The 27,044-nt window shown below is 42.0% G+C and overlaps 1 protein-coding gene across 5 annotated transcripts in view; it reads right to left on the reverse strand.

The window, feature by feature from the left end:
- Positions 1-6,935: 6,935 nt before the first annotated feature.
- Positions 6,936-27,044, reverse strand: part of KIAA0556 (KIAA0556 ortholog) — a 59,540-nt gene continuing 39,431 nt past the window's right edge. For all 5 annotated transcript variants that reach the window (XM_032125524.1, XM_032125523.1, XM_032125525.1 and 2 more), the window contains 10 exons: positions 26,673-26,850; positions 24,203-24,368; positions 20,645-20,802; positions 20,269-20,333; positions 19,802-19,912; positions 17,285-17,424; positions 14,387-14,488; positions 13,562-13,722; positions 11,135-11,223; positions 6,936-9,817 (listed from right to left, as the gene is read on the reverse strand). In XM_032125524.1, coding sequence (XP_031981415.1) covers positions 9,762-9,817; positions 11,135-11,223; positions 13,562-13,722; positions 14,387-14,488; positions 17,285-17,424; positions 19,802-19,912; positions 20,269-20,333; positions 20,645-20,802; positions 24,203-24,368; positions 26,673-26,850 — 1,226 coding nt within the window. In that variant the 3' untranslated portion in view covers positions 6,936-9,761. The remainder of the gene's footprint in view (positions 9,818-11,134; positions 11,224-13,561; positions 13,723-14,386; positions 14,489-17,284; positions 17,425-19,801; positions 19,913-20,268; positions 20,334-20,644; positions 20,803-24,202; positions 24,369-26,672; positions 26,851-27,044) is intronic.

Raw genomic sequence — 27,044 nt, forward strand, 5'->3', positions numbered from 1 at the left:
CTCAATTCTTCCTTTCCCTCTGCTGCATTTACACCACTGAAGGCAGCTCTGCTCTGTGAAGATGTCTCAGTCTTCAGTTACTGCATTCTCTTTGTGACCCTTTCCTTGTACTTGAGGCACCTTTCCTGATTTTTATACAGGTAGAAAAATCCACTGATTTTCTACGCATTTTCCTCTTGTTGATGTGCATTACCAAGTCCTTTCATCCTTCCACAAGTCTCAGCTTTCCTTGCTGCTTTGTTGGGGAGAGAAGCACAGCTGTCTACCCACAATCCCAAAGAGTTTTTCTGTGTCCAGCCTATTTTTCCTGTGTTCACCCACTCCTAACACAACAGGAGGGCGAGGGCTGGCTGCCCACACCTGCAGGAAGAGCCCTTCTCCCTGCAGAGTACAAAACTGAGTCAGCACAACCAAACCAAGACAGCAGTGTCTCAAATATACAGGCCTGAAAGCAATTTTTTTTGGCGTTGATTTTTAACATCCCGCGCTTGCCAGAATGTGCCCTGTTATAAGCTTGCTCTGTCTTAAGGCTCTAGGTCTTGCTGCCTGGTATTCAGACAGAAAAGCAATTATACAGCCCCATTATTGTGACAGTTAAAGAGATTCAGCCATTCTTGGACAATTCACACTGATTCGAACCCTGCCTGCATGGCTCCTTAGCATAGATTAGCCTTCTCTCCAAAATGTTATCACCTCCACTTGTATGGAGACAGGCAGGGCAGGCAATCAGACACACAGTGAAAAATTAGCCTCTAAATCCATGTTGCATTCTGTCTACTCTTCATTAAAATATTCTTTTTTCCTTGAACACATATTCTCAAGCTTGAATACCCAATACCCGACCAGATGACTTTCTTTCCTTTTCCCTCTTAACCACAGGCATTACATTTGCTATTTTGCAGCCATTAGTATCACACTCATTCAAGGGACGTGCTGGCTGTTAGGCATCCATCCCTGCCTGTATCCTGAGGGCCTCAGAGCCGTGGCACAGGCTGCCCTCCCCTGTGTCATCTCCCAGAGCAGATGTCTGGTCAGAAGTGTGAGGACGACGATACCTTTTCCAGCCTCAGGCAATCTGTAGTTTGCACTGATTGATTGCATTAAATAAGCAACCTATTAATATCCCCCCCGCTGTGGCTCGATGGGCTTCAGCTGGCAGAACAGATTCTACAGATAAGTTATGTTAAACAGAGGGTCCTGATGCATACTGCTCCTGGAATCAGAATAATTTCAGCTGGAAAGAGCCTCTGGAGGTCAGCTTGTCCAACCCCTCTGATCAGACAGCATTCCAGTAAAAAAACCTGAATAATAAACACTGTGCTGCAAAAACTAAACCATTGCAATAAAAACAAACTTCTAACAGCAACAACAACAACAACAACAACAACAGATAAAAGAACTTAATTTACATCTGCATCAGTGGATAAAGAAGATAAATGGCAAACTTTTTGTAGCACTGGTTTGGAGGGCTCTTTGCTGGGGTTAGATCTACATGCATCACCAATTCATTTGTCAGCCTTCTCATTAATATCTCTAATGCATAATTGCAGTCAAAGTCACTCACTGAACCATGCATTTTATGACCTCATGGGTTACCCCTTCGTACTGTTAATAATAATATCCCTGCATAATGCAAATGCTTTATGCAAAACAAGTCCACCAGCTCTTCTGCTTTATGACTAAAATACAGCACAGCAAGTTTTAGGTAACTGTCTACATCTTGATATCAACTATGGGTATCATCCATCCTGAATTGAGTCACAAGGGTTTGGGCAGTGCCATTAATTACAATTAACGCCTTCGCCATTAGTCCTACCTGAATGCCTGCTCCTCACGATGTGTTCTCTACACATTTATACACCCAGTGCCTCTGGCACACTCCATTTCAACCTGACTTCAGAAATTTCCACAATAAATCTACAATCTTTGTTTTCCAAGGTGAAAGTGCCTCCCGAGAGGCTTCTCCATTTCTCACATCCATCCGTTTCTGTGAGTGGTTACTTTTCCACTCTGAGTTGGAGCCCTCCTCCACGGACCTCTCCCCTCCTTGGAGTCTGACAGGGAAACAAGTGCCCTATAAATCATCTCTGGACCCTTATTCCCAACCCACAGGCAGGTGACAAAGGTGCAGATGTCCTGAGGGCCTTAATGCTGCTCCCCCAGGAACAACAGTGACACCAGGCCATCCCAAAGGGCTTCACACAAACACAAGGACAGAACACTGATCCTCCCAAGCACTGCCCTGAGAAATGCAGATCATAGCTTCTTGCAGATTTATTATGAAGAGTAAATTATCTGAGTGGCCCAAAGAGAGTGATTAAAATACACATCAATGTCTTGCTGGGTCAGTGGGTTCTGATCAGATCTCCCATTTTGTGTTAATATTCAGATACGTTACTACCCCAGAGAGATGAATAATAGTGGATATTTAATTTCTCTGACAATATTAAACATAATGAAAAGTCATACTATCATCCCACATCCTTCCCCATGAATTCTGGCCACAGACAGATCTCCTGTTGGTAATGGAAATGTCACTTTGATTTATCTATTCACCAACTAATCCTTACCAAACAATTTCCAGTATACAGCAAGCCATCCCAAAACATTCCTTTGGAAACAAGCCAGAACTGACATTCACTGTAAATTAGTTTTTACCACTGTTTAGGCTCAGACCATTTCAGGTAGCTTTGCTACTTACTCTATTTTTAGCAGTGTCTCCAGCATACCAGGAATGAGGCAGATCATAAGACTTCTGCTAATCTGCAAATCTGAAATTATAGTTGAGAGATGGAATTTATTATTACACAGCTCAATGACAACAACAGAGATGACCTTTCTGCAATACCAGAAGTCTTATCCATGCTGATCTGGGCCTTTAATCAGGGCGGGGGAATTACAGGGTATTACGTGTCAAAGGAAGAACTTTTTCCCTATTAGGACAGTTAGGAATTAAAACAGAGTGCCCAGAGAGGCTGTGCATCCTCCATCCCGAGAGGTTTTCCAGGCCAAACCAATTGAAGCTCTGTGTAACCTGGTCTGACTTTTGTAAGGTTAAAAAAAAGGTGTGTAATTGCAGAAAGCAGTCAGGAACACCTTTGATGAATGGGAGCACAGAGCCAGGAATAATAAGAGGCAGGAACAGCCCCACTGGGGTGTTACAGGGCTGAGCCCCACCATGTCCCAGCACCCTGTGCTGGCCAGAGCATCCTCCTGCTGTGCTGGGGCTCCCTCGGCCCCCGGCCCTTTCTGCTGAGACATAAAAGCTGTTTCCTGCTCAAGATGAAAGTTCTTTCCCCAGCTTGTTTCACACAGAAACCTCTGTTCTGGCAGCCAGCTCACGCTGTTAGGCAGAAGAGAATTCTCAGTGAGAGATAAAAGGGCTCATCTGTCCTGGCTCGGTGTGTTTACCACAGCAACCTTCTCTTCCCCCAGCAAAATGGTGCCCTTGGGTGAGGAGTCATTTCCCTGAGAAACCCTCCCAGCAGCTTCCTCTGTGTTCCCTTTCCCTTCTGCTGACCACACTTGCTCTGCAGCTCTGTTTCAGCTCCAGCTGCACTGGCTGGGGAGAGTCTGGACACCAGCTCAGTCTGTAATTCCCACCTCCCTCCCTCTCTCAGGAGGCAGCAGCTGAGTTCCAGTCTCTTCCTGGCCCTTATGATGGCTCTGAGGTGCAGTGTCCAGACCTAAAACTTCCCCTTCCACTGCTCCCACCCCAAGCTCCTGCAGGGCCAGAAGACTTCCAGGTTGCCAATGCTCCTCTGCTGAGCAGGAGACTTGGCTATTTCTAAGTTCTTTTAGCATTCCCTGACATTCACCTTCACATGCCTAGCCCAGCACGATGTTCTGTCAAAATCCAGTGTGAAGCTCCTTTTCCAGTTAGATCCAGAGAAGCTGAGGAAAACAAGCAATGGAGCTCTGAAATGACAAATTCCATGATCCCAACCAGCACTGCTGCATTTCACTTCCTACATCCTGCAGCATCTTCTCTGAGAAACATGCTGGCTCCTATCCCCTCCCACTGTGTTTTTATCCTCCTCAAGCTCCATTCCATGTACCTCCTGCACAAGCAGGACCTTACCTCAGGTGCCACACTGCTGCCACTAAACTCCTGTAATTCTTTAATAATGTTGTTTCCCTCCATCATTCTTTCGGATATTTGATTTTACAGTTGGGTGTGAGACCTGCCTGCTTTTGTAACTGAGGAGTTATGAATGCTCTGGTCTGGTTGACAAGGTGGTGATCAGTCACAGGTTGGACTCAATGATCTTGGAGGTTTTTCCATCCCTAATGCTTCTGTGATATCTTAGAGGGAAGAGTTGAGCGTGAGCTAATTGTATCTGTCTGATATATTTCCTTGGATTTATATTCCCCAAAAATGCCCATCCTCTTTCCACAGATGGCACAAAAGCTGTGCATGCTGGCATTTTTGGAAGTCCCATGAGCAGTAGGACAGAGCCCAACACTAAGAGTTTGTGAGTCAAGTTGATTTTAGTCACACCAGAGACCTTGAGCGAGCTGAAAGCTAAAGGCAGGATCTCACTGTGGTCTCACTGCATAATTGAGACCTTCCAGAAATAACCAGAACACCTGGGGAAGGTGGCTCAGAGGTCATGAGGTGGATGTTTTCCTCTCCTAATTAGAGCCAAAGCAGTGAGCCATGGGAGGCTTACAGGGTGTTGGAAGCAGTATTCCAGGCTGGGAAACTCCTACCCTGCTGCTCGGTGGGATGGTCAGTCCTCTCCTTCAGCCAGTAGCTCAGGAAGGGAACACCAGAGAGGTGTCAGACAGAAGGTCTACAGCCTGATTTCCCCCTTCTCCAGTAATTTCTAGGCCAATAAGAAGGAAGTCACCAATTGCAAATGTTTCCTTTTGGGCCCAGATCTTAACACTGCAGCACTTCACAGGGTCCTGAGCCAGGGTGATGGGAGCTCATGCTGTCAGACAAGGGTGGAAAATTGATCTCTTCCCAAGATTTAGAGGCCAGTTGGACAAGAAATTACTCCAGCTGGGCACTCGGTCCCCATCTCTCAGCTCTTCCTGCAGCTTGGAGATTCACTCTATAATTGCTTTCTTAGTCCACATTTTATCCTCAGCTGACAGAATTCCATTAGGGTGATACAAGCTGTGTGATAAAGGGATGTTTGTGTCTCACATGGGCTGTAAGTCATTTCTCAGCAAACAAGCAAATAGTCACAGAAACGGGCAAAGAGGCCACTGAGCCAGGAAGTCCCTTCCTGTGCTCTGAACAGGAGGGCCTCAGCCCACAGAGGGAAGCAAACAGTGTGTCACACCCCCCCTCTCTGTCTTCAGAGGAAACACCTCCAAAATGAACAGCTCTCCTGGAGCATTTTTGGGCAGACAACAGCCCAGCAGGCAGACACACAGCACCGCCATCCCCAAAAATAGGGACCCCACACAAACAGGAGCCACGGTGCTGTGACACAGGAGTGGGAGACACCCCAGATCAGAGAGGAGGTACCCTTCATGTGGGAAACATAAGAAAGGAAACTAATCTTGCCACACATCTGAGCACATACATCTGCAGAGTGTAACAGGTTGGTCACACCAGCAAGGCAAAGAACAGTGACTGAGCAGCACTTTCACAATGGATTTGACAGACAAATTGACCTTCTAAGCATAATGATGCAGCTAAAAGATAGTCATGATGGAAAAAAAGCTAAAAAGGAACCCAGGAAGGTGCCTCAAATGCTGCAGTGTGCACAGGTTCAGTACCTGCAGCATGTGGTGAAGGACAATGGTGAATCCATCACTACCTGGTGTGTGCTGGAGTTTACGTTTTTTGAAGAATGTTGGAAGAGATTTGACTACTTCAGTGACTTTTACCAGAAGAGCAGTTCCTGTTGGAGCTCAGCCTCCTGGATCAGCAGCCCCAGAACACAGAGGGCAGCCTAAGGGACCCTACACAAGGTTTGGATTCCCATCACTCGCTGTATTCCCCAGGGTGGTGTGGAGCTGCAGCCAGCAGTGAGGACAGCAGAAAGCAGGAGGGAATGGGGATTGCCTCTCTTACCAATCAATCAAAGGAAAGCTGACTTCATCCCCCGCATGTGGCAGAACCCAGATGTCAACACAGCCCTTCATGTTTGCTCCTACCTGACTTCTGCTTTTCCTGGGAAGTGAGCTTTTCCTGGAAACTTAAGAAAGCTTTAAAACTCCCCATTCAACTTCCCTCACGCACTGCTTTCCCCCTCACAGCCTCACTGGCAGCAAGTCCTGTCTCTGGCCATTCCAGGGTGTTCCAAGACCTCCATCCAGTCTCACAACAGCCACTCATGGGCCCTGTCAGTGTCACCAGCCCAGCACACATCCCTGACGTGGTAGGGCTGGGCATCACCAGGGCAATGACACACCAGGGACATGGTAAAAATCCAGCAGGACCAGGAAATTTTACAGAGAACAGCACCACCTGAGCAGGATGCTGCAGTGCAATTCATGTCCCAGTCCAGCCTAAGCCATGAGCAGGGCTCAGTTTAATTTAGCTGCTGGATGTAGCTCCTGTGGGCTCATGGATGAGTGCCCTGACTCAGGAATACACAAGTTTCCATGTCTTCTATGCTGCCCTTTACACCCTGCATCACTGCTTGCTCCCTTATCCACGGACAGGTGCCTCTCCCTGCTGTTGAAATGCTCCCGGATTAAAGCACAAAAAGGCAGAAATTGAAAAGTTGCAGGCCTTCCCAGGCATTTCAGATTTCACTGTGAAGACTGACAAAAATATCTTTTTCTAGATCAGAAAGTAGGCAGCCTGGCATGTACTTCCTCACAGATTATTTCTTTATCCTCTGCCTTTCTCAGTGTCACTGTGGGACAAACAAACTCATTTCTGTCATCTTGATCCAAGCCCTTTAAATCCAATCACAACAGGTAAAGGTGAGCAACCATGGCATAAAGGTCTTTGCGTGGCCCAGATATTGAAACCGAGTGAAAGTTTATTAATTTACATCAAAGTCTTCAGCAAGAATTCATATTAATCCTTCCTTTTCCTTTGCTGTGCTTTTCACAATGTCAAATGATGTTACTGGGCACATCCTTGCTGAATTAGTCCTGCTGAAACTGTGCCTGACATTGACTCAAGTGCTCCGTGGGGATTTTCTTGATTGCATGTTTACTCTTCCTCTTGTCCCTCCTGTAAATGCCAGTCTGACATGAATGTACTTGTGAGCAGTTAAAAAAAAAAGATGAAAAATGGAATAAACCCATTTTTTTAACCCTGATTCACTGAGGAAATGAGTCAAGTGTCTATGTTTGAGTGTATAGGGCTGACTAGGACTCTTAATTATCTTTGGTTATATAAAGGGTCATTACATCTCAGCTCCAATTAGGAGGGCAAACACTGACAGTTCCTACCCCGCAGAGATGAATGAAGTATTTTCTAAACATCATGCTGCTCTCTAGAATGACTGACTAGAACCAAGGACTCCATTAGGCTGTGCCTTGGTGGCTTTTGTCATCCCAGACAGCAGGCTGGCAAAGTCTTCTTTCACACACAGACACTGTAGGGGAAGACGTTCTACAACTTGACAATTTTTAAAAATATTTTCAAGACTATCATGGTCTTTCCACAGTGTGGCAGTTGTGGGGAATCTCTTGAAAGGGTACAAAGGCTGCTGGGAGAGGATGGTAAAGGTTGAAGCCACTGCACTCCGTGGCAGATGCCAGGCCAGCTGCACTGCATTCAGATTTCCAGGGGAAAAGGTGTTGAAAACTGGCTGCAGTCACCAACTGCGGTGAGGTGGCAGAGAAACACAAAGAGAACTGTGACCCATCTCAGCTTCACCAAATAGTTTGCAATAATTTCCAAAGCCTGGAGCATTGGGGTTGAAAAATCATTAGTCCACCATGTGGGACTTGAGATGCTCCAGACAGAGGAGACAGGTGAGAACAGGAAGTCCTCTCAGCCTCACACCTTTCCAGATCAATAAGAAAGATGCTGTTTAGTCCCAGGAAACACAGCAGCTTTCATTTCTCTGCACACCCAATGCAATTTTCTTAGAGGAACAAACAATGTGACAGGCCCCATCCCATCTAGAGACTGCCCACATGACGAATCTGTGATTGTGCCTCAAGTCTTGAAAGCCCTGCTACACCCTCTCCCCTTCCAAACACAGACATTTATATCTGCTCTGAGCACTTCCACTATCCCTCCTCTCAGCTCCTCCTATTTTTCATTTGGAGTTGCCTGTCATATGATTTGGAGCAAAAATTAGCACTTGGTTCTTGGTAGAACTACACCAGAAACAAACAAGGGGAGAGTTCTCAGAACAACTGAGGGTTCTTTAGTCAGTGCAGCTTGGGAAGAGTCCTTCAACAAAGTACACTGTACTCACACACACTATTTTACATTTAAAAGTAAAGTTTTGTATTTAGTACAAAATACATTTTTTTGCTCCATCAATACACAGAAATCTGGGAAACGCATTGTTATCTTGTGTCCTTTCAGCTCAGGCAACAGCAGTGAAGTTTTAATAAGCAAATATACAAAATATTACACTCCTGACAGGGCAGAAAGGGAAGCAGCACAGTTTGGTCCCAAATTGAGCTGCACCAGTATCTCTGGTTTATGTGTAAAAGCACATCCTGACTTCAGCATTCAGTTCTCTCTGGAAACAATCACAGAATCACAGACTGGCCTGGGTTGGAATGAGAAAGTTCTAAATGAAAATCCATGGAAGAAATGTACAGGTTGTCACGAACACCAAGTTTTCAGGGAAAAGTACATTTGCATAGCAAATCCTGCAGCATATTTATTTGGTTAGAGTTTTTATTTAAATTACTACATGTGCAGGGTATTTTTTGTTTAAAAATGCATTTCTCTCCTTACCTTCTGCTAATTAAAAGGCATTTACCATTTCTCAGAAGTGATGATCTGTTGCTGGCAACATCTGGTTAGTGCAGCACAGAGGCATGGCCTCGTTGTTCATATAAATTCAGGCAAAATAGGAGGAAAAAACATTGCCCTGTAGCAGGACTCTGAAGGATGTGCAGAGTGCCTGTCAATGGCACTCCAGGCAAAACACCTCACTTGCTTTTTCCATGGTAGTGAAATGCTGAAAGAAATAATTATTTCACTGCAAAACATGAAAAGGTGACAGCTGAAATGCACTTATTAAACCTTGATAAACCCACTTCCTGATCTCCATTTCCTAAAAGCATCCATCACATTTCTGCAAGCCCAGTGGAACCTGTCTAGGTGTCAGAAACAGTGTCAGCTCCTACAGACAGCCCTGGCATCAAAACATGCCCAGAGACAGATAGCTAAAGAGTATTTCCTCTAATAAGTGCATTTCCCAGAGAACTATTTATAGGCATCAGAAATAAAGCAACACCTTCTAGTGAGGATCTTCGTGATCATCCAGCTAGGACCTAGGAATAAAAGCTTTAGAAATAATCTAAAAAACCTGTGGACCATCCTGCTTAACCTAAGTTCACAGTACTTGGCAGAACAGCTGTCAGCAGAAAGGTTCTCACTCTCTCCTTTATGTTCCTTCTTCCCTGGATTTTCAGTTAAGAGATAAGGGAGAAAATTCAGACAGATCATGACCAAAAGAACCCCAGGAAACTGAATTCATGCTTTAGATTTCTTTTTGAAGAAAACTTCCTGTAGCAAATAAAACTGCCTCTCACAAGAGGATGTGGTTCAGCAGCAGCAGACATGGAAAATCTTCCATTTGGAAATGCATATTTTGCAGATCTCGATTGCAACTACTTAGGGCCGGATGCATTCAGGACTTTCCTTGTTATCTTTTCCTCCTCTGCAGTCCTCTCTCACAGATGCAGGTTTTGGGGCGCAGAGCTGTCAGGGAAAATGAAGTGCAGCTTTAGGACTGTAGGCTAACAGTGAAACCAATGAGTAAAACGAGGAAGAAAAATGCCCATTTCCCTTTCCACCCCAGAATAAAGCCGAACTACTCTTTTCGGTGATGTTTCTTACATTGACAGTGAGTGCTGCCAGCTTTTTCACAGTCCCATGGAATTGCTTTCCTGTGCAATCTGCTCTGAATTCAGTGTTGACACTCTCCTGAGTAGGAGGCTGGACCCTCCCTCAGGGAGGGAACCCCCTGAGGTCTCCTCCAACCCAAATCATTTCACAAATGTGTGATCAACAATCCCTGTGGCTGATACCAGCCAGGACTACAGAGGGCAACAGGCCACCCTCAGCTGGTGACTTCAGAGGCTCTGTGTCCTTCATGCTGGAAAAGATGTGATGGCCATGGCAATGACAGCTGTTCTTTACTGGACAGGTCTGCTCTGGAACCCAGGATGACATTCCAATGGGCACAGAGATGTCCAGGACACTTTTGACAAGGCTAGTGTTAAATATAATAACTTTCAAGCTGGTTTTTTACAGGCAATGGCATTTCAAATCCTTCTCCTACAGAACTGTTATTAAAAGCCATCAAATAATATCTGTAACACTTTCTAGACAACTAATTGGAGAAAGTGTCATGCTCAGGAGAGAAAACCAATCATGAATATACCAGCTTGGCTGAGAATTTGAGATGTATTTAGGGAGCTATTCTGAGTAATTTACAATGAACGACTTTCCTCAGACTATAAATACAATCTACTCCTTCTCCTTGGGAAAAAAAAGAGAGGTTGTCTTTTTAATTATCACTTTGTAAGCAAAAAGACCAACCAGAAAGACAGTGGGAGGAACAGAGTCAACATGTTTTCCCCCTTGTTACACTCACTGTGATTCTGGGTTTGCTCAAGGAGCATCAAGCAGCTGATTCTCAGACACATCTGCACCATCTCTAAAGCTGCTCAAAAGGCCAGTGGGGATGCAATGAGCCTATTATTCCAAAAGCTGTCAATGAACCTGCACAATTAACAGCCATTTTCAATTTATCTTCAGCCAGTTTCTTTGCTGAGGATTTCTGCATTTGTGGTGCTGTAAGCCACAACCACATCATCCCCTTTCAGATTTAGGTACAGAGTAGAAACCCACCAGGTGATGAAATTTGCAGTTTGTCTTTCTGTGACAGAAAAAGTAGAGCTAAATATACATAAGACTCCCCACTTTTCCCAGTTTAAGTCCATAACAACGGTCATTATCCACACTGTGCCTGCAGGAATTGAGCAGAAGAAAAGCCTGGAAGACAGAACTTACCCGGATCAGCCACAACTTGTTTCTTTTTGCTGTTGGTGACAATCTCATTTTCATTCATCATTCGTACATCCTGGTCCTCCACATGATTGCTGAAAAGATTGAGATCAGCAGAACAGCCAAAATAATCAACATTGTGAAAAGTTATGAGAGTCATGGACAAGGTTACCAAAGAAGTGATGTCTGGAGTCCTGGAGGCTGAAGAGCTCCACAGCACAGCCACACTACACAGGATTATCCAGACAGGAAAGGCATTCTGTCCTCATCCACCTGAAGGATTTCTTGCCAGTTTTAATTAGTGGCATTCATTCAGCCACACATTCAAATATAAATATCATATTCACTCTACAATTTTCAAGCCTGCATACACAGCTTGAACCACAAACCAAAGTGAGATTTTAAATCAGAGCTGTACAAAGGGGGTATAAAAATCCTGGTATGGAACTTCCACACTGCTTTGTAATTCTGAAATAGCATTATTTGAAGCTTTTCTGAACTAAACAGAATTCATTTACTGTGACAAGTTTTGCTTGCAGGCTGCTGCAAAATTTTAACCATTTCTTTTTGGGAAAGAAGTAATAACTTCAAAGGTAAATTAAACTAAACTAATTACAGGGGAAAACGTGAGCTGAATTGAAAGGTAAGGAAAACATCACTAATAACATCTCCCTTCCACACAGACAAAACATTTGTGCCTTTGCAACAAAAGAAGTGTATTTTTCTTTCCTCTCCAAATACTGCACAAAATGGGTTTCCACTGAAGAAAAATGTAATGTCTCTCAAACTGTCAGAGTGAATCAGGAGAGCCAATACTGAAGTAACCCAAAACTTACACTATTGATGATAATATCAGACTCAAGTTCAGGTTCATAAAATACTGAACAGTGACATGTGAAACAGAATAGGCCAACATCACAAGCAATAATACCTAAAAGCTCCAGAGCATTTTTAAAATGAAGGGATATTATCCAGCATGTTTTCCATTGCTGCTGGAGTACCCTGTATTTTAGTAGGGTAGGCAGTGGAAAAAAAGAGAAAAGATGATTGCAGACCAGGCTGGGAAGAAAGACCAAGAAAACTCCTGCAGAGAAGTCTGGAAGAGGAGAGGCTCAGCATGTTCTCTACTGGAAAACAGACCATGCAGTGAGTGTGACCCCAAAAACTCCTCTTTAAAGTAGATCAAAGGATGTATGTCTTATAAATACGAGCAAAGGAAGTCATGTAAAAAAGATCTGTAATTACAGCTGGTGCTTCCCTGCTTCCAATAAAATAGTTTTACTCATAGAAAGATCTGAAGCTGAGGAAAGTAAAGGTTGGTTTCCCCTCCTCCTCCTTTTTCTATCCCATTGAAAAATTTCTCAAAACTTTTATTTCCCCAAGGCATTCTCATTTCAGCAACTTTTTCACTTTGAGAAATTGTTCACCTCCAAATTTTACCATGACAACACAGCCACTCATACAAAAACATGAGTCTAACACAATACATCCAAACAATAACAATTTATTTAACCTCTGACAGCACCAGTGGCCAACAGCCAATGCTTTAGGGAAACACAAGAAAACAAACCCTGTAGGCAAATGTGAACTTCTGTCTCTAATCAGGGCATCTTATATTCTTTCTGCTTATTTCTAAATGTTTGAATATTCTTCTGAATGGATCCCACACCATTTTTGCCATACAAAACTCGCCCTTTTTTTCCAAGTGATGCATGTGCAAGACATTCTACTTGTCAGCTGTCCAACATACAAGAAAGTATTCATTTCTATGAGCCTTCATTTTTTTCACTTTTCAATCCCATTTAAAACAAATTATTCTTTCAATCTTTACTTTCCTTGCCAGGGACTGTTTTTTAGACCCTACCAATCCTGACCTTCTAAATGTAAGAGCATTTTTCACTGCATTTCATCACATTCTCCATGAGATTGTCAGCTTAGTGGTTTCAAAGTGTCATTACCCCAAACGCAATTTATTTCTCATTTTAGAAGTTCATTATTTTAGACTGTTTATAAAATAGTAGAGTTCTGGCTCCTTAATTAGCATCTGTGACAAATCAGAGGAGTTTATTTTCTTTAATTTTGAAGCTTGTTTTTTTCATTAACTTTCTATTTTTTCCCCCTCTATGGAATGTCATTGAGATTTATTAATCCTCCTCTGTGGAAGCCAAACTTTTTTATTTTGTGTTTACAGGCTTTCATGAAAACATATGTAAAAACACATCAGGAATGCCAGGAAGTGCTAAAAGATGCTTGCAAACAACGCTGGTAATTTGGTCCTCATATCTAAAAACCTACTTATTCCTCATCAAGTGAGGCCAAGGATGCTCTGGAAGGGGATTTTTCCTCAGCAATACACACATTGCTGGCATCAGTCACATAAAAGCAGCTTTTAAAGCCAAGATTCTTTGTCCCAGCCAAGATCCTCTCACGTACCTGATAACAGTTCTCCTCTCCTGATGGCAAACCCTCTCATCATCTGTGAAGAGGATGGTGTGGTAGGGGACCACGGGATCGCACGTGGGGAGGATGCCTGACACCACATGGCTCACCATGTCCAGAATCCCATTGTACACAAGCAAATCATCTACCAGAAGCTAAAAATATTGAAGAAATCAACAAAAAATCCATCTAGAAATCAGGTCTTGCTTTCAGCAGTTGTCTCTAGCAATTAAGTAGAAAGCATTTTGCCCTGTTTGTTTCACAAGTCCGGTTATTAATTTAGCTTTTGTTCCTTAAAACTTCCATTTTTCTCTATTTGCTGCTGGAGTTGGATTTTTTTTTTCCTCCCCAACTTTTTTATCTTCTCACTGATGTTTTTTAATGCAGCTTTCAAGTAGGTAATTAAAAATGTATTTCATGTTTTACATAATTGCCATTCTATTCATTGCAGTGAATCACTCTTAAATCTAGGAATTAATGAATCTCACCTCACTTCAGCTGTCTAAAACTTGGGTTTGTAGTTCAAACTAGTCCTCCAGGCCTACTCTACAGTCAGTGGAAAAAGAGAAGTGTTATCCTGTCTTAAGACAATTATCTAAGAAAAAAATCAGATAAAGTTTTCTTTCCCTGGACAAAAAAAAGGGAGGACAGATGACAGGCATAGATTAGTCATTTTAATACTGAATCCAGAGTTAAATGAGATGAATCCCATCCTTTGAGATCACATGGAATGGCACTTCAGTAAACTGTGAGAACACGTACAGAAATGGAGCTGGCTGACGCACCAGGACATACAAAATGCACAGGAAAATGACTTACACCAAACTCTTTCACACCCCTCTGAGGCGTCTTGGCATAATTCCATAACTTGATCATTGACACCGTAGTAGGTACGTCAAAAATGACATATACCCTATTCACCTGTAAAAGAGAATTCATTTACATTTAACAGCACAAATTCCCAAAAGAAATTAAATTCTCATGCATGTTACATCAAAAGAGGTTCATGTTTAAAGAGATATAGCTGGAGGAGAGGTAACTGATGTTGAGGATGGAAGTTCAGCTATCATCCCTGCTGTAATTCCCAGGTGTTGGCTCTACCCCACAGCTGCACTCTCAAAAGTACAGAAGATGAGATCTAGACTGTCCTCATCATCCTAGACTGCCTGGAAATTGGAAGAGGGGGAGAGAGACACTTTTAATGAGTATTTCATAAACCAAATACAGACGTGTCCTTAAGGATAAGACAAGCTGGTGCCTCTTCTGTTCTGTTCTATTCTGAATGGAGCCTGAAAGAAAGATGGAGAGACACCATCTACAAGGGTCTGGAGTGCCAGGACAAGGGGGAATGCTTCCCAATGCCAGAGGGCAGGGTTAGATGGGATACTGGGAGGGAATTGTCCCCTGTGAGGGTGGGGAGGCCCTGGGCACAGGGTACCCAGGGAAGCTGTGGCTGCCCCTGGAAGCATCAAAGGCCAGGTTGGACAGGGCTGGGAACAACCTGGTCTAGTGGAAGGGGTCCCTGCCCATGGCAGGGGATGGCACTGGATGGGCTTTAAGGCCCCTTCCAACCCAAACCAGTCTGTGAGTCAATGATTTTATGATATTCTATTCCATTTCTTTCTACCAAATACGAATGCAATCCACCTTCCTATTGGCAAGACTAAAATTTCCCCTGTATGCTTTAAAGCTATTACAGAAATGTTGCAATTTCTGTGTGTTATACTACCAGGAATTTAGAGACAATCCTCCAGATGCTTCCTAAACAATTACTGCTTGAGGTATTATTCATTTGCCTTACAGTGATGTTAATGTCAAGATGTTAAGACCAAAGATTAGGCTGCAGGAAACCAATCTTGCCTGTTACAGTTAATTCTATGCTTTTCCTTTCATGAGCCACTATATCAACTTTGGATCAACATAGCTTAAGCTTCATCTTTAGCATCCTCTGAAGTTTTAATCCTTTGATGTACTAGAGAAGATACTGTAGCTTATATTAAATCATTATGCTGGGGTTTTTTAACTGAAGAAAGAAAGGTAGAGTGGATCAATAGAAATGTTTCCATCTGTGATTTTCCACGAGACAACTGGGGCATTGTCTCCAACAACAACTGTTAGTCCCACAGCAAATTATATATTTGATTGAAAATCCATTCAAACAAAAAAATAAAATGACAGTCAGTAACAGGGGAACAAATAATTCAAATTCTGCTTATGTAAGTAAAGAATTTGAAAAACAGGAAATCACTTTTAGAATGAAAAAGGCATCTAGGAAGGAAAAGAAAGGCCATAATATCAATTCCCTTCAAGTTTTTGAACCTCCAACACACCAAAGAGCTACTGCAGCTTTCCAAGCAGCCTGCACTGAGGATGGGAGTGTTCACCAGCCCTGCTTCAGCAGCCCAGCTCCAGAGGCTGAGCATCAATAGGCTGATTGCCTCATCCAGCACCTCCTGGCTGAACAACCATCCCAGGGAAGATGGAGGAGGGAAAAGTACTCTGTGGATCTTACAAAGGTGTAATTTGTTACAGTTCAAGGACAGAAAACGCCATTAAATTGCTTCTGTCTCCTGCATTTCACATTATCAATTTACCCTTTAATGCTGGTATTTTGTGCTCTTCTGCAGTACTTTGGTGTCAGGCAGAACAACACAAAGCAGTGGCTGCACCTCTGAGAGAACTCCAAGGCCTGTTATTTTCCTTTTTCCCAAGTGAAACAGCCTCTGCAAGCATGTCTTTTGTAAGGACATGAGTACACTCAGATGGCTGTCAAATCAATCAGTCATCCTGTTATAATGGATATCTGAGCATCCCATCAAATTGCCAGGATTCAAGATATGGGATCTACACAGTAGGAGCCTCAAGCACTACACAGACTTTCCACTTTCCTAGGAAATGCAAGTGGTCACTATTCTCAAGTATATCTAAAAGCTTTACCTTAATTATAGCCCTGCATTACAACACATAATGATATAAATTAACAATTCCTGGCTTTTAATATTCTAATTAATAACTGCAACATATGGAGCCACGATTTTTCCAACACAGTAAGTGATAACTTACCACATGTCAGGTTTATACTTCGTTTTCTTTTCAAATCCATTCTCTTATAGGAAATAAAAAACACCTTAATTATGTCCATTACAGGCCCCTAAAAAATGTCCTTTCCCAAAACAACATCAGAACTCATCTAAGTTTATCTACTTTTCCTGTTTAGATTTTTGATATCCCATCTATTAAACATGGAACTTCTAAAAGGGCTGAATCACTTGTGGCCTTAGGACATGAAATGCTAAGTCTGCCATCCCTAATCTATAAATTTGAATTCAACACAGATAATGAGATTAAAAAAGAATTTCTCACTGCTGGAAAAACATTCATTGCATTTTGTAGAAATGAACCTAAAAGCACCAGAAAGGTGTTTATTGCACAGAAATCCTTCATCAGTATCGTCGTCACAGTAACTCAAAAACCATCTCTGGAAAATCTTCTGCTGTTGCCCCACGGAGACAGGAGATTACAAACCTGGGAAACCTCCATTGCTGCTGCCTGTGCAGTGCAGAGAGGCTGCACCAAAAACAACTTCTAAAAAGCAGTGATTTAGCATCACTTACTAATATCAAATTTAGCTACAAATTATATATGCTTCCCCCTTCCTCCATGCTTCCAGTTCCATCCACACACAGCACTAAAACAGAATGAAAAGCGAAAATGTACCAAACCAGGAAGAACTGGTGCCAGCCACATGTGTCTGCCATCAGTGGTGTCATTTACTCTGTCAATCAGTTTGTCTGGAGTCCGGATGTCTCCAGATACATCATCTAAAATGTTGACACTATCTGGAAAAGCAGCAATATCTGAAAAAAAACTTTAAGCATAAATAACCCAAAAAGGGATATTTCAGAAACATCATATTTAAAACTTTATGCTCTTCCCAACTCCATGAATGAGTTTCCACCACTACAGCAGTACTCCCAGGATTTCACAGCTGAGGAACTTGGGGGCACATTTTTAAAAGCAGGACAACCCTTAGATATTCTGGCATTCAAATTTATTTTTAAAATAGGAATCAAGTAACTAGCTGCATTTAATTTATTCTCAAATACGTACTTATGACTTCATCAGTAAAGTTCCATTATGAGTAATAGGCAATTCCCAGCTTTTTGGTGACAAAGTCCCATATTTTTACCATAAACTTGTGAAAATTCCTCATATAAAACATATCTCAAGAAGAGTGTCTTTGCAGGAGGCAGTCATCACTCAGACTAGGTTTTGCTTGAGTTTCTCAAGGTTTGTGGTAAAAATCAGTAACTGTGTAATAAAACCTTTTTTCACTTCTTTGAGAGGGAAAGATTAAACCTCCATTGAACAGACAACCAGATTTTCTCTGTAAGAGAACATTTACATTTAAAACATATATGAGTGTTAAAGACATGCAAAGAAACGTGGAGATGAATGGCACTGTCTTCAGAATTATGAATCCTGAGCAATCCAGTTTGAGGGACATTAATTTCCCCTTGTCCTGCTATCTAAAGTCTGTAAGAGTTTATAAAGAATCTAAGGAATGACACAGCAACGCCTCAAGTGTTTAAGAAAAGCTTGCTCCAGATTCAGTAGTGAATTATCACATTAAATACTGCACTAAGACAAATATGCTCTTTTAGGATCCTAATACATCCCATACACAACTGCACAGGCAGAACAAGTGATCATTCAAAACGAGCTGAGGTTTCTTTATCTGGCATTGTTTTGTACTGTAGAGCTGTACCAGGTAAGTTAAAAATCCCTGATTCTTAAAGACAATTTGTTACCACTTCTCAATTTCAAAATGCTTCTTGTCCATTGCAAATGTTTCAAGTTCAGGGTGTATCATACAAATCAAAACAGCACTTGGGAAAAAGCCTTTATTTCACTGAATTCCCTATTTATCAGGCAGTGAGGATCCTTAGAGACAAACGATTCCTGCAGCATTTGTGCTATTTATTCTTTCTAGGGGGCTAAGAATGTTCCTTTCCATGTACCTGAACTATGGGAGTTGTATGTTGGGGTATGAAGCTTTCAGCTCCTGAAAGACTTTAGCTGGTACAGAGCACCAAGTGTAACCCTGATGAACATCAATCTTCCAAACATGCTCTTCATTCCCTGCAAGAGTCAATAAATGCTGCCTTTGTAATACAAAAACAAAAGGGGGGACGTGATGAGATTGACAGCCAGACTGACAGTCTCACAGAATCACACCTGAAACCAGGCAGAATTTACCTGTGAGAATATGACAGTGAAATTTTGCAGCTTCAGTGAAACCCACAGAGAAGGCCAAGAAGATAATCAATGAGAGAAGATGTTCTGGACACCAGGAGAGGGTGTTCTTGTTATGGGACATTGAGAGTGTACAAGGAAGAACTCGTGGATAGTATGTAGCAGTTATACCTTTGCTTGCATAGCTGATTGTTTACTGCCTGAATTGCCATTGTTTGTTAGCCTTGTCATTGTTTGCTAAGCAGCCAATCTCAATAGGCCACAGCCATTGTGAAGAGGTATAAGAAAAGCAGTAGAAAAAATAAAAAATCTTTCTACCTCTCTTGACTATAGATTATGACTAGTGTGGCTTTTATGTCTGCCTCGACAAAGCCACAATGGGAGTTGTATGTTGGGGTATGAAGCTTTCAGCTCCTAAAAGACTTTAGCTGGTACAGAGCACCAAGTATAACCCTGATGAACATCAATCTTCCAAACATGCTCTTCATTCCCTCTGTTGGATATCCAGGGAACACTGAATCAAATTCAAACTCTCAGCCCTGATCTTCATGACTGCATTGGGTGTCTAGAACAGCCTAAATCTCCAGAACGAGAGTTATGAAAAATTTCTTTCTTGAGGCACAATGAAAGATTCCATAAAAAGAAAAAGCACTGAACTCAATGAATTTATAGCTCAGCAAACTTTCTGGTCTTTCCACACCACAGAAGAAATAAATGTCAAGAGCAGAAAATACCACGCCCTTCTTAAGCCTTCCCTTCTCTAACCTTGTCCTGCTTTGTTGGTGCATCCCATTCAGAGAAGAAATGTTCTGGAAGTATATAGAATCCATAAAAACATATGGAAACAAGGTTCATTGCCCAAAGACAGAGAAATAGAAGCAGAGTTAATCACACAGGACCTGGCAATCTGGAAGGGATGCCCTGTGACAAATGCCTGTGCATCAACAGGGCCAGAGGGGCTTGGTGTGCAAAGGATACTGTTTTCAGTCAGTAAGATTTGCTCTCCATGTTCATTGAACAACTCCAGTCCATTTAAACCAATGTAGTAGGGATCACCCCAACTCGTCAGGAGCTGAAACTGGAAAATAACTATAAAAAGCAAAATGCTATTAAGGAAAATATCGATACAGAAGCTTTGTCCTAACAGACAATTTAATCTGCAGTTTGAAAAATAATTGTGCAGCCCATGATGTCAGATGCTCTTATTTGCAGCTCAGGAGAAAAAGCTACCAGGGTATCTGAAAACAGGCCACAGATTCATATCTTATCTTTCATTGATTCATTCTTAAGCTGTACTTTATGGAAGCCTTTCTCATATTCTTGGTAGCTTGTTAACACCTTAAAGCACCAGAAAGTATGGGATTCAAAAAGCTCAGGACTCCTAAGCTTTTGGTATGTAACTCTGAAATACTCCTTATGACAAGGAAGATGACAGGGAAGGATACAACCACAGGGCATTAATGGTGCTTCATAGTCCATACTGGCTTGTTCCAGTGTCCTTGAAGAAGTCCTGCCAAAAAAACCCACGGCAAACCAGGTTTTTTATGTACCCTTGGCTCATTCAGAAAAGAAGATAACAAATCCAAAGAAACAAACGTCCACAAATACCACCCTAACCACTCCACCTGTGATTATGGACCAGACCACCCTCAGACCTCACTAAAATCTGGTTATAGTTAAAACCCAGTGAAACTCTGCTCTAAGTGCTCCATGTTTTCATCCAGGAGCCTCACACAGTCACCTTCCACAGGGAATGTGAAATAACACTAAAACAGTGAAGAGAAATTGTTTGGTTCAGACAACAAAGACATCCGACTTTACCTCCTGTGTACTTTAGGAGCTGGCTGGGGTTGTAGATGGTCAAGAAAGAGAATTTCTTGGGCAAAGTCAAAGTGGCAGTTGCCTGGTCCCTTGCGGATAAGGAAGCCCTCCAGAGGCGAGATGCTGTGCCCATCCAGCATCACATGGACCACCTTAGCCTGGTTTAAAAGAACAAAACATAAGATTACATGACATGACATTACTTAAAATAGATTGCCAACCATTCCATTCACTTCAGTGACTGAAATCATTTCATTCGTTTAGCTGTACTCATTTCATTCCTCTATAGCATTACTTCCTTTGGAAAAAGAAAGCCTAACCCAGCAGATACCAGTTGCAATCCATAGTGTCCATGTCATCACTGACATTGATGGGGATGGGAGAGGTGAGGATTTGAGGGGGAAAATACTGAAAAAAAGTACTGACAGATCCTTCCATTACTGCATGTCACTAGATCTCAGGAAACTGAAGCTTCCCTTCTTCACAGAGAGGGTGGTCAAGCATTGGCACAGGCTGTCCAGGGAAGTGGTGGAGATCCCATCTCTGGAGGGATTTAAAAGAGGTGTAGGAGAGGTACCTGGGGACATGGGTTAGTGCTGGCCTTGGCAGTGTGAGGTTTACAGTTTGACATGATCACCTTACAGGTCTTTCCCAACCTAAACAATTCTCTGACTCCTGAGCCTGCAGCAGTATTTACACACATTAAGAGAGGGGGAAGCCTCAGCTTTCAAGTCAGCCCATGTCACAAAGGGGATTTGAGGAGACATCATGCACATGAATGCTCTGCTAAGGCAGCTGTGATTGCCCAGCTCTGGCTGAGGGCACCCTTCCAGAAATCCCACAGCCTGGTGCTCTCTCCAGAGCAGACTTTGGTGTCTGTGTTGCATTTACAGAAGCCTGTAATTCAGCAGTTCTATTTATCTTTGTGGCAGGTGGCACTTGGACTTCTCCAGGATCATGCAAACACATCTGCCAAGCAGTGCTGTGTGTAACCTAAGGGCATATGAATAAAGAAAAGGTACCTGTACCAGACAGAGGCAATTGAGCTGTGGCCACCTCAGAGATGTGAGCACACCTTATCCAGCCTCTGAAGGTTAAAATGAATAGTTCAAGCACATTTATGCAGATGAGGCAGGAGTCCTGGCCCCTTCACCCTCCCCCAGCTCCATATGGAGCTGCATCCATGATCCCAGGCACAGAACAATTCAATCACGCAGCAACAATTCATCACTGCACCTTGCTCTCTAATACATTAACTATAACTTAATGTTCATCACAAGCAGCATCTTTCACTAAGTACCAGTTTGTACTAGACTAGAGGAGAGGCTCAGTTCATTTCCATGAAGATTAATTAGGAGGGAATGTTTGTAGGACTACCAAGTGTGGAGAAATAACTATTTCTGGCTTCATCTTTAATACACTTGGGATCGAAGAAAGGAAATATCTTTTTCATATGAGAAACTCTTCTGCATGCTGCTTTCCAGCTGAATAAGTCTGCCAGGCTAAGGAGAGGAAGTGAGAAATCCACTGAAATACACTTTCCTAAACGGAAACTCATAGTGAATAGGAAGTCTGGAGAGTCAGAGATGAAATCTTACCTATTATACCACAGCTGCTTATATTTATGTGCCCTTTACAGCCCTCATTTCTAAGTAATTCTCATCATCTGAGGAGGCACTCAGCCGTCACATATTGCATTTTACAAATCGCATAACAAAGCTCTCACAAGGTGATTTTTCACAGAGCTGCAAATAGCACCCGAGTCTTCATTCTGACAGTCACTGCCATTACCCTCTCACACTAAGCTGTGAATAGAATCCCCCAGCCTGCAGCTGCCTAACAAATCATTCCATCTCACACCCAGGGACTGCTCCCTAGAAGGAGCAGCAATACTTCAAGAGACAGATGTCAGGATGCCCTGGGTTTACAGCCTAAAACCCCCTTTCCTGTGGCCCAGCAGACCTTGCATCTTTTGTTTTCCAAATAATTTATTTTATCCTTCTACAAGACTGCAGGTATGGGCTCCTCCTTTAGATGGTACCCACTAACCCTTATGGGACTTCCAGTATTCATGCAGGTAGACACCTGTATCAGAATCACTTTTTTTTTTCCTACCTAGACAAGTAAACTGCTGGAAATACACATTTCTTCCTTTTTTTCTTGGTTTGGCCTCCAGAGACTAAATTCCATGTTAGATTTTAGAGATTTAACAAGCACTGCTCAGCAACAACTAAAATATCAGTTAAATTACCAACATTATTTTCACCCTAAATCTAAAACACAGCTCCTGGGAAGAAAATTAACTCTATCCCAGCTGAAATCAGGACATAAATGTCATTAAAAGGGAGTATATTTAGGTGGTAATGCTCAAAATGCTCCAGAACCCTCCTGTGTGTCAAATGTGCTGGGCTTATGCGATGGCGCAAAAAATCAGGGGCCCTGTGTTAAAATCTCTGAGTCAGCTGCGATTAATTGAAAGATCTTATGCTCTGGCCCTCTGGAAGTCTTTAGCACCACCAACCCCCATGCTGATATTAAAGGATGCCAGGCAGTGTTCATACTACAGCAATTCTTGGAAGGTAAATTGACATAAAGACACAGTCAGGCAACTTTGCCACTGTCATGCCCAATCCCAGGGATGATCCAGGCCTCCAACTTCAGTTCTAGAGGTTTTTCCAGAACTTTGCTGATCCTTTTTGTCCTGTCTCTCTCCAGTTTAATATGTGCCAACACTTTTATTCTTATTTATTGGCTGAATTTGGACTTCAAGAATGCAACAGTTGATTTTGGCATGGAAAATCTGGGAACAAGTGGATTCCTAAACTTTCTGTGCAATGAACAGCAATCTCTGGTTCATCATCATTATCGTTATCATTAAGTGTTATCATTACATGTGCAAGTACAGCAGGGAAAGGAGGGACAGCCAAACTCAGAGTGAAAAGGTGTAAAATTATCTCCATCAGGTGTCAATTATCAATTCCAACAATTCATCATGAAAAAAATATAAACCAGGCAATCTGCAAAAAGAAGAGAGGATTTAAGTTATACAATTTTAGCTAAATTATTTTAGCCAAACTGCTGGAAGGTGGCAAGTTTCCCTAATAAATGTTAAAATTCCAAAAGACTCTTCCTGGAAAAGGCAGTACTGAGTGACCTTCTGAACCTGAACTAAACAGAATTTCTTTGGAAGTTTTCCTCATATCACTCCCTGCATTTCAGGAAATACAGAATCATATGGCAGGTCTACATACAAGATATTGAGAGGATACCACTTCAGAATCATATATGCTGAAAATAATATGTACTACTGCATGTGTCTCCTAGAAAAATCAGCTGTGAAGATTTCTTTAAACCATCTCTGGCTTTTTTTTTTTTTTTTTTAATATCTGCTGTTTGTGGAGACAGGAATGCATTATACCTGCCACAAAATTCAGACTCAGACAATCTAGAAAGATTTATGATGTTCCATTAAGGCAGCTATATTCATTCATCACAGTACCAATTTTCCAATGCACTGCTGTATATTTTTGCTGGCAGTGCTCCTTTTCTTTTACTTACCCCTCTGTAGGTATCCTCTGGAGATTTATTGTAGTTCCAAAAGCGAAGCCCTGCAATACTTTCAGTTTTATCAAAATGGATTGTGAGCAGATGATCTTCTCCAAAAGAGAAGGGAATGAGCCACATATGGTCATCCTCCACTGTGATATTAGTGCCATCTATTAACCTACAAAGAGAAAAGTCCATTAGCTGCACAAAGGGAAAAGCTGGCTTCTCTCATGAAAAGCAGGGACTTTCCTAAGGTTCATTTCATTCTAGATGCCGCTTTCAGCTTCCAGGGCTTCATGTGCCCTTGTGCATGCAATTAAAAAGCACAGTAAACATCAAAACAACATGCAAGTATTGAACTAAAGACAGTGGGGGGAGAAAAAACCAGTATTTTTTAGTTGGGTCTGCTTAAGGAAAAACAGCAAAATCCTTAGGTTTTCCCTGTGTGAACAGGGATGAGCAAAGGAAAGCTCAACTGCCTTTGTAGCAAAGTGGAGGAAGGCAAAACTCTAAGCCCAGCCACAATATAATTTATTAATCCAGCTCCATGCCCAAAGCAGTGTATCTGGCACCCTGCAGGGTGTTTCTATGCCAACACAACTCTACTGGATCCGAGGAGGAACCGGATGGCAGCTGGATAACCCTGAGCAGGAGCAGGGTTTGCTCACATCCTTCATGGACACAATTAGGCACATCCCTGCTATTTTACAAAGCTTCCAACCAGCAGGACAATGTCTTTTCATAACAGCAAAGGCTTCAGGCTGACTAAATAAAGTTAAATCTGGTATTTTCTGACATTATATTCTCCTACCACAAACTATGCCACACAAAGATGGAGTAAAGGAGAATATGAATTAATTTTCCACTGTAATTACTTTGGTACACTGCCAAAATAAGTATATACTTACTATTTATTTAAAAGTTTAATGGAAGAATGAGTGCCAGACTTGGCAATTCCTTAAAGGAAAAGATTTGAATAATGACTCTTTCAGAGGAACTGATTAGGGAGTCCATGAGAGAAGACATAATTCTTGATTTGGTCTTGAATAGTACATGGGACCTATTCCAAATGCCACAGCTGAGAGCACTGCAAAGTACTCAAATTCAACATGTTTGCAGGAATACCCAAAGCCAAAAGAGCCTCTGTTTCTTGTGCCCAAAAAAGTTCTCAAGCAAAACAATCAAGAATGGAAAAAAAAAAAAATTAAAAATATAACCCACTTACTAAGAAAGATGTTAGAAAGAAGAAGGACTTGAAACCTCAAAGCCAGCCTGGCCCAGTAGCAGGATAAACAAAGTTATTTTGGGCCATCTTTCAGCAAAATTCATGATCAAAAAAGCCCTAAAGTGATAGACTCATAAACTCTGGAAGGCTAAATTCGTATGCACAGGCCAAAAAAAGAGTCTGAAGGCTAGCAAGCAAAAGATACAATAAATAAAACCCCTCAAATACATCAGGAGCAGAAAGCTTGCCAGAAATTCTGTAGGATTCAACACATCACTAGTCTGCAAAAGGAGCATTCAGACAGTAGAAGGCACCAACAGAAAAGGTAAATGAATTCTTTGCATCTGGGTCCATCAGGGTGGGGTCTGGAGAGATTCCCCCACCAGAATCTCTTCATCACAGGGGATGTCATGGGAAGATTTCTTAGATCTTGGTGCCTACAGGAGAGATTTTCATACAAGATGGCAGAAGGAACAAGGAATTACCCACGAGTGAGCTTGATATCTGCATTAGTCAGATTAGCAGAAATTACAGAGTTAGTGCGCATGTAGATAAATACAACATTCTAAGGCAGATTCCAGAGCCTTTGCAAAGACAAGTCCTAATTCATAAACGTGGTCTCAGCCCATAAACACGACAGCAGACAAGATTACAACCAAAAATACTCTTTAAAATGGAGACATGACTCAGAAACAACAGGATGCAGCTTCAATAACATCCAAATGCCAAGTCCTCTCTAGATCTACAGCCTATAATTTCTATACTGCTGTCATTTAGATGCACAAGTTAATTTGAGGAAATATATTTGTCAATGAATAAAACTTCATTAGATTTGCCAAAAAAAAAAGCTGCAAAATGGCCAAAAGAATGGCACCTATTGGTGCAATTCCCCAACACATCCTCACTCTTTGCTAACTTGAAAATTTTCCTTGAAATTATCCAGAAACCCTGCATAAATATCACTCAGTATGCACAGACAGATGCTATAGAACACCCACATTTCTTCCTGGAAAGTCCTTGGCAGAAATACCAACCAGGCATGTTCTCATCTCCCAACTCAAACACCATCTTTTGGAAACATCTCATTCATGTTTCTACAACAAGCTGTTCCTGGACAGCTTGTGAATTCCAAGAATGAGCAGTGATGGGATGAAAATCATGTTCACATAAACATGTGCTAACATAACAGAAGTCTATGGAAATCTGTCACTTCAGAAAATCTGATGTGAAATGCATCCCAAGTCTTTGGTTACTTACTTTTCTAATGTTCTGGAATCTCCTGTGTACTCTGGAAGATCATTTAAGTCTTGGGGTGAAGCAGAAATCTGTTCTGCATTTATTTTTAATGCTTGACCATCCTTTCCTATCACTTCAAGTCCTGTCAGCCCCAGGTAATGAGAGTCTCCCCAGGTCATGGTAAAGTTCAGTTGCAGGCCTGTAGAAAGGAATATACTTTTAATGTCTCTATAAACTTACTGGTTTGAAGTAATAAGCCAATATAAACATGCACGCAAACCCCAGTGATTAGCAGCATGTATATTTTGTACAGATTAAATAACTTTATACGCTGGAATTGGATATTTCCCGGTCTGTTTGTCCACCCCCATGTAACAGCAGCTTCTTTTCACC

The sequence above is a fragment of the Corvus moneduloides genome, chromosome 16 (assembly GCF_009650955.1).
Source record: "Corvus moneduloides isolate bCorMon1 chromosome 16, bCorMon1.pri, whole genome shotgun sequence".
Taxonomy (NCBI): Eukaryota; Metazoa; Chordata; class Aves; order Passeriformes; family Corvidae; genus Corvus; species Corvus moneduloides.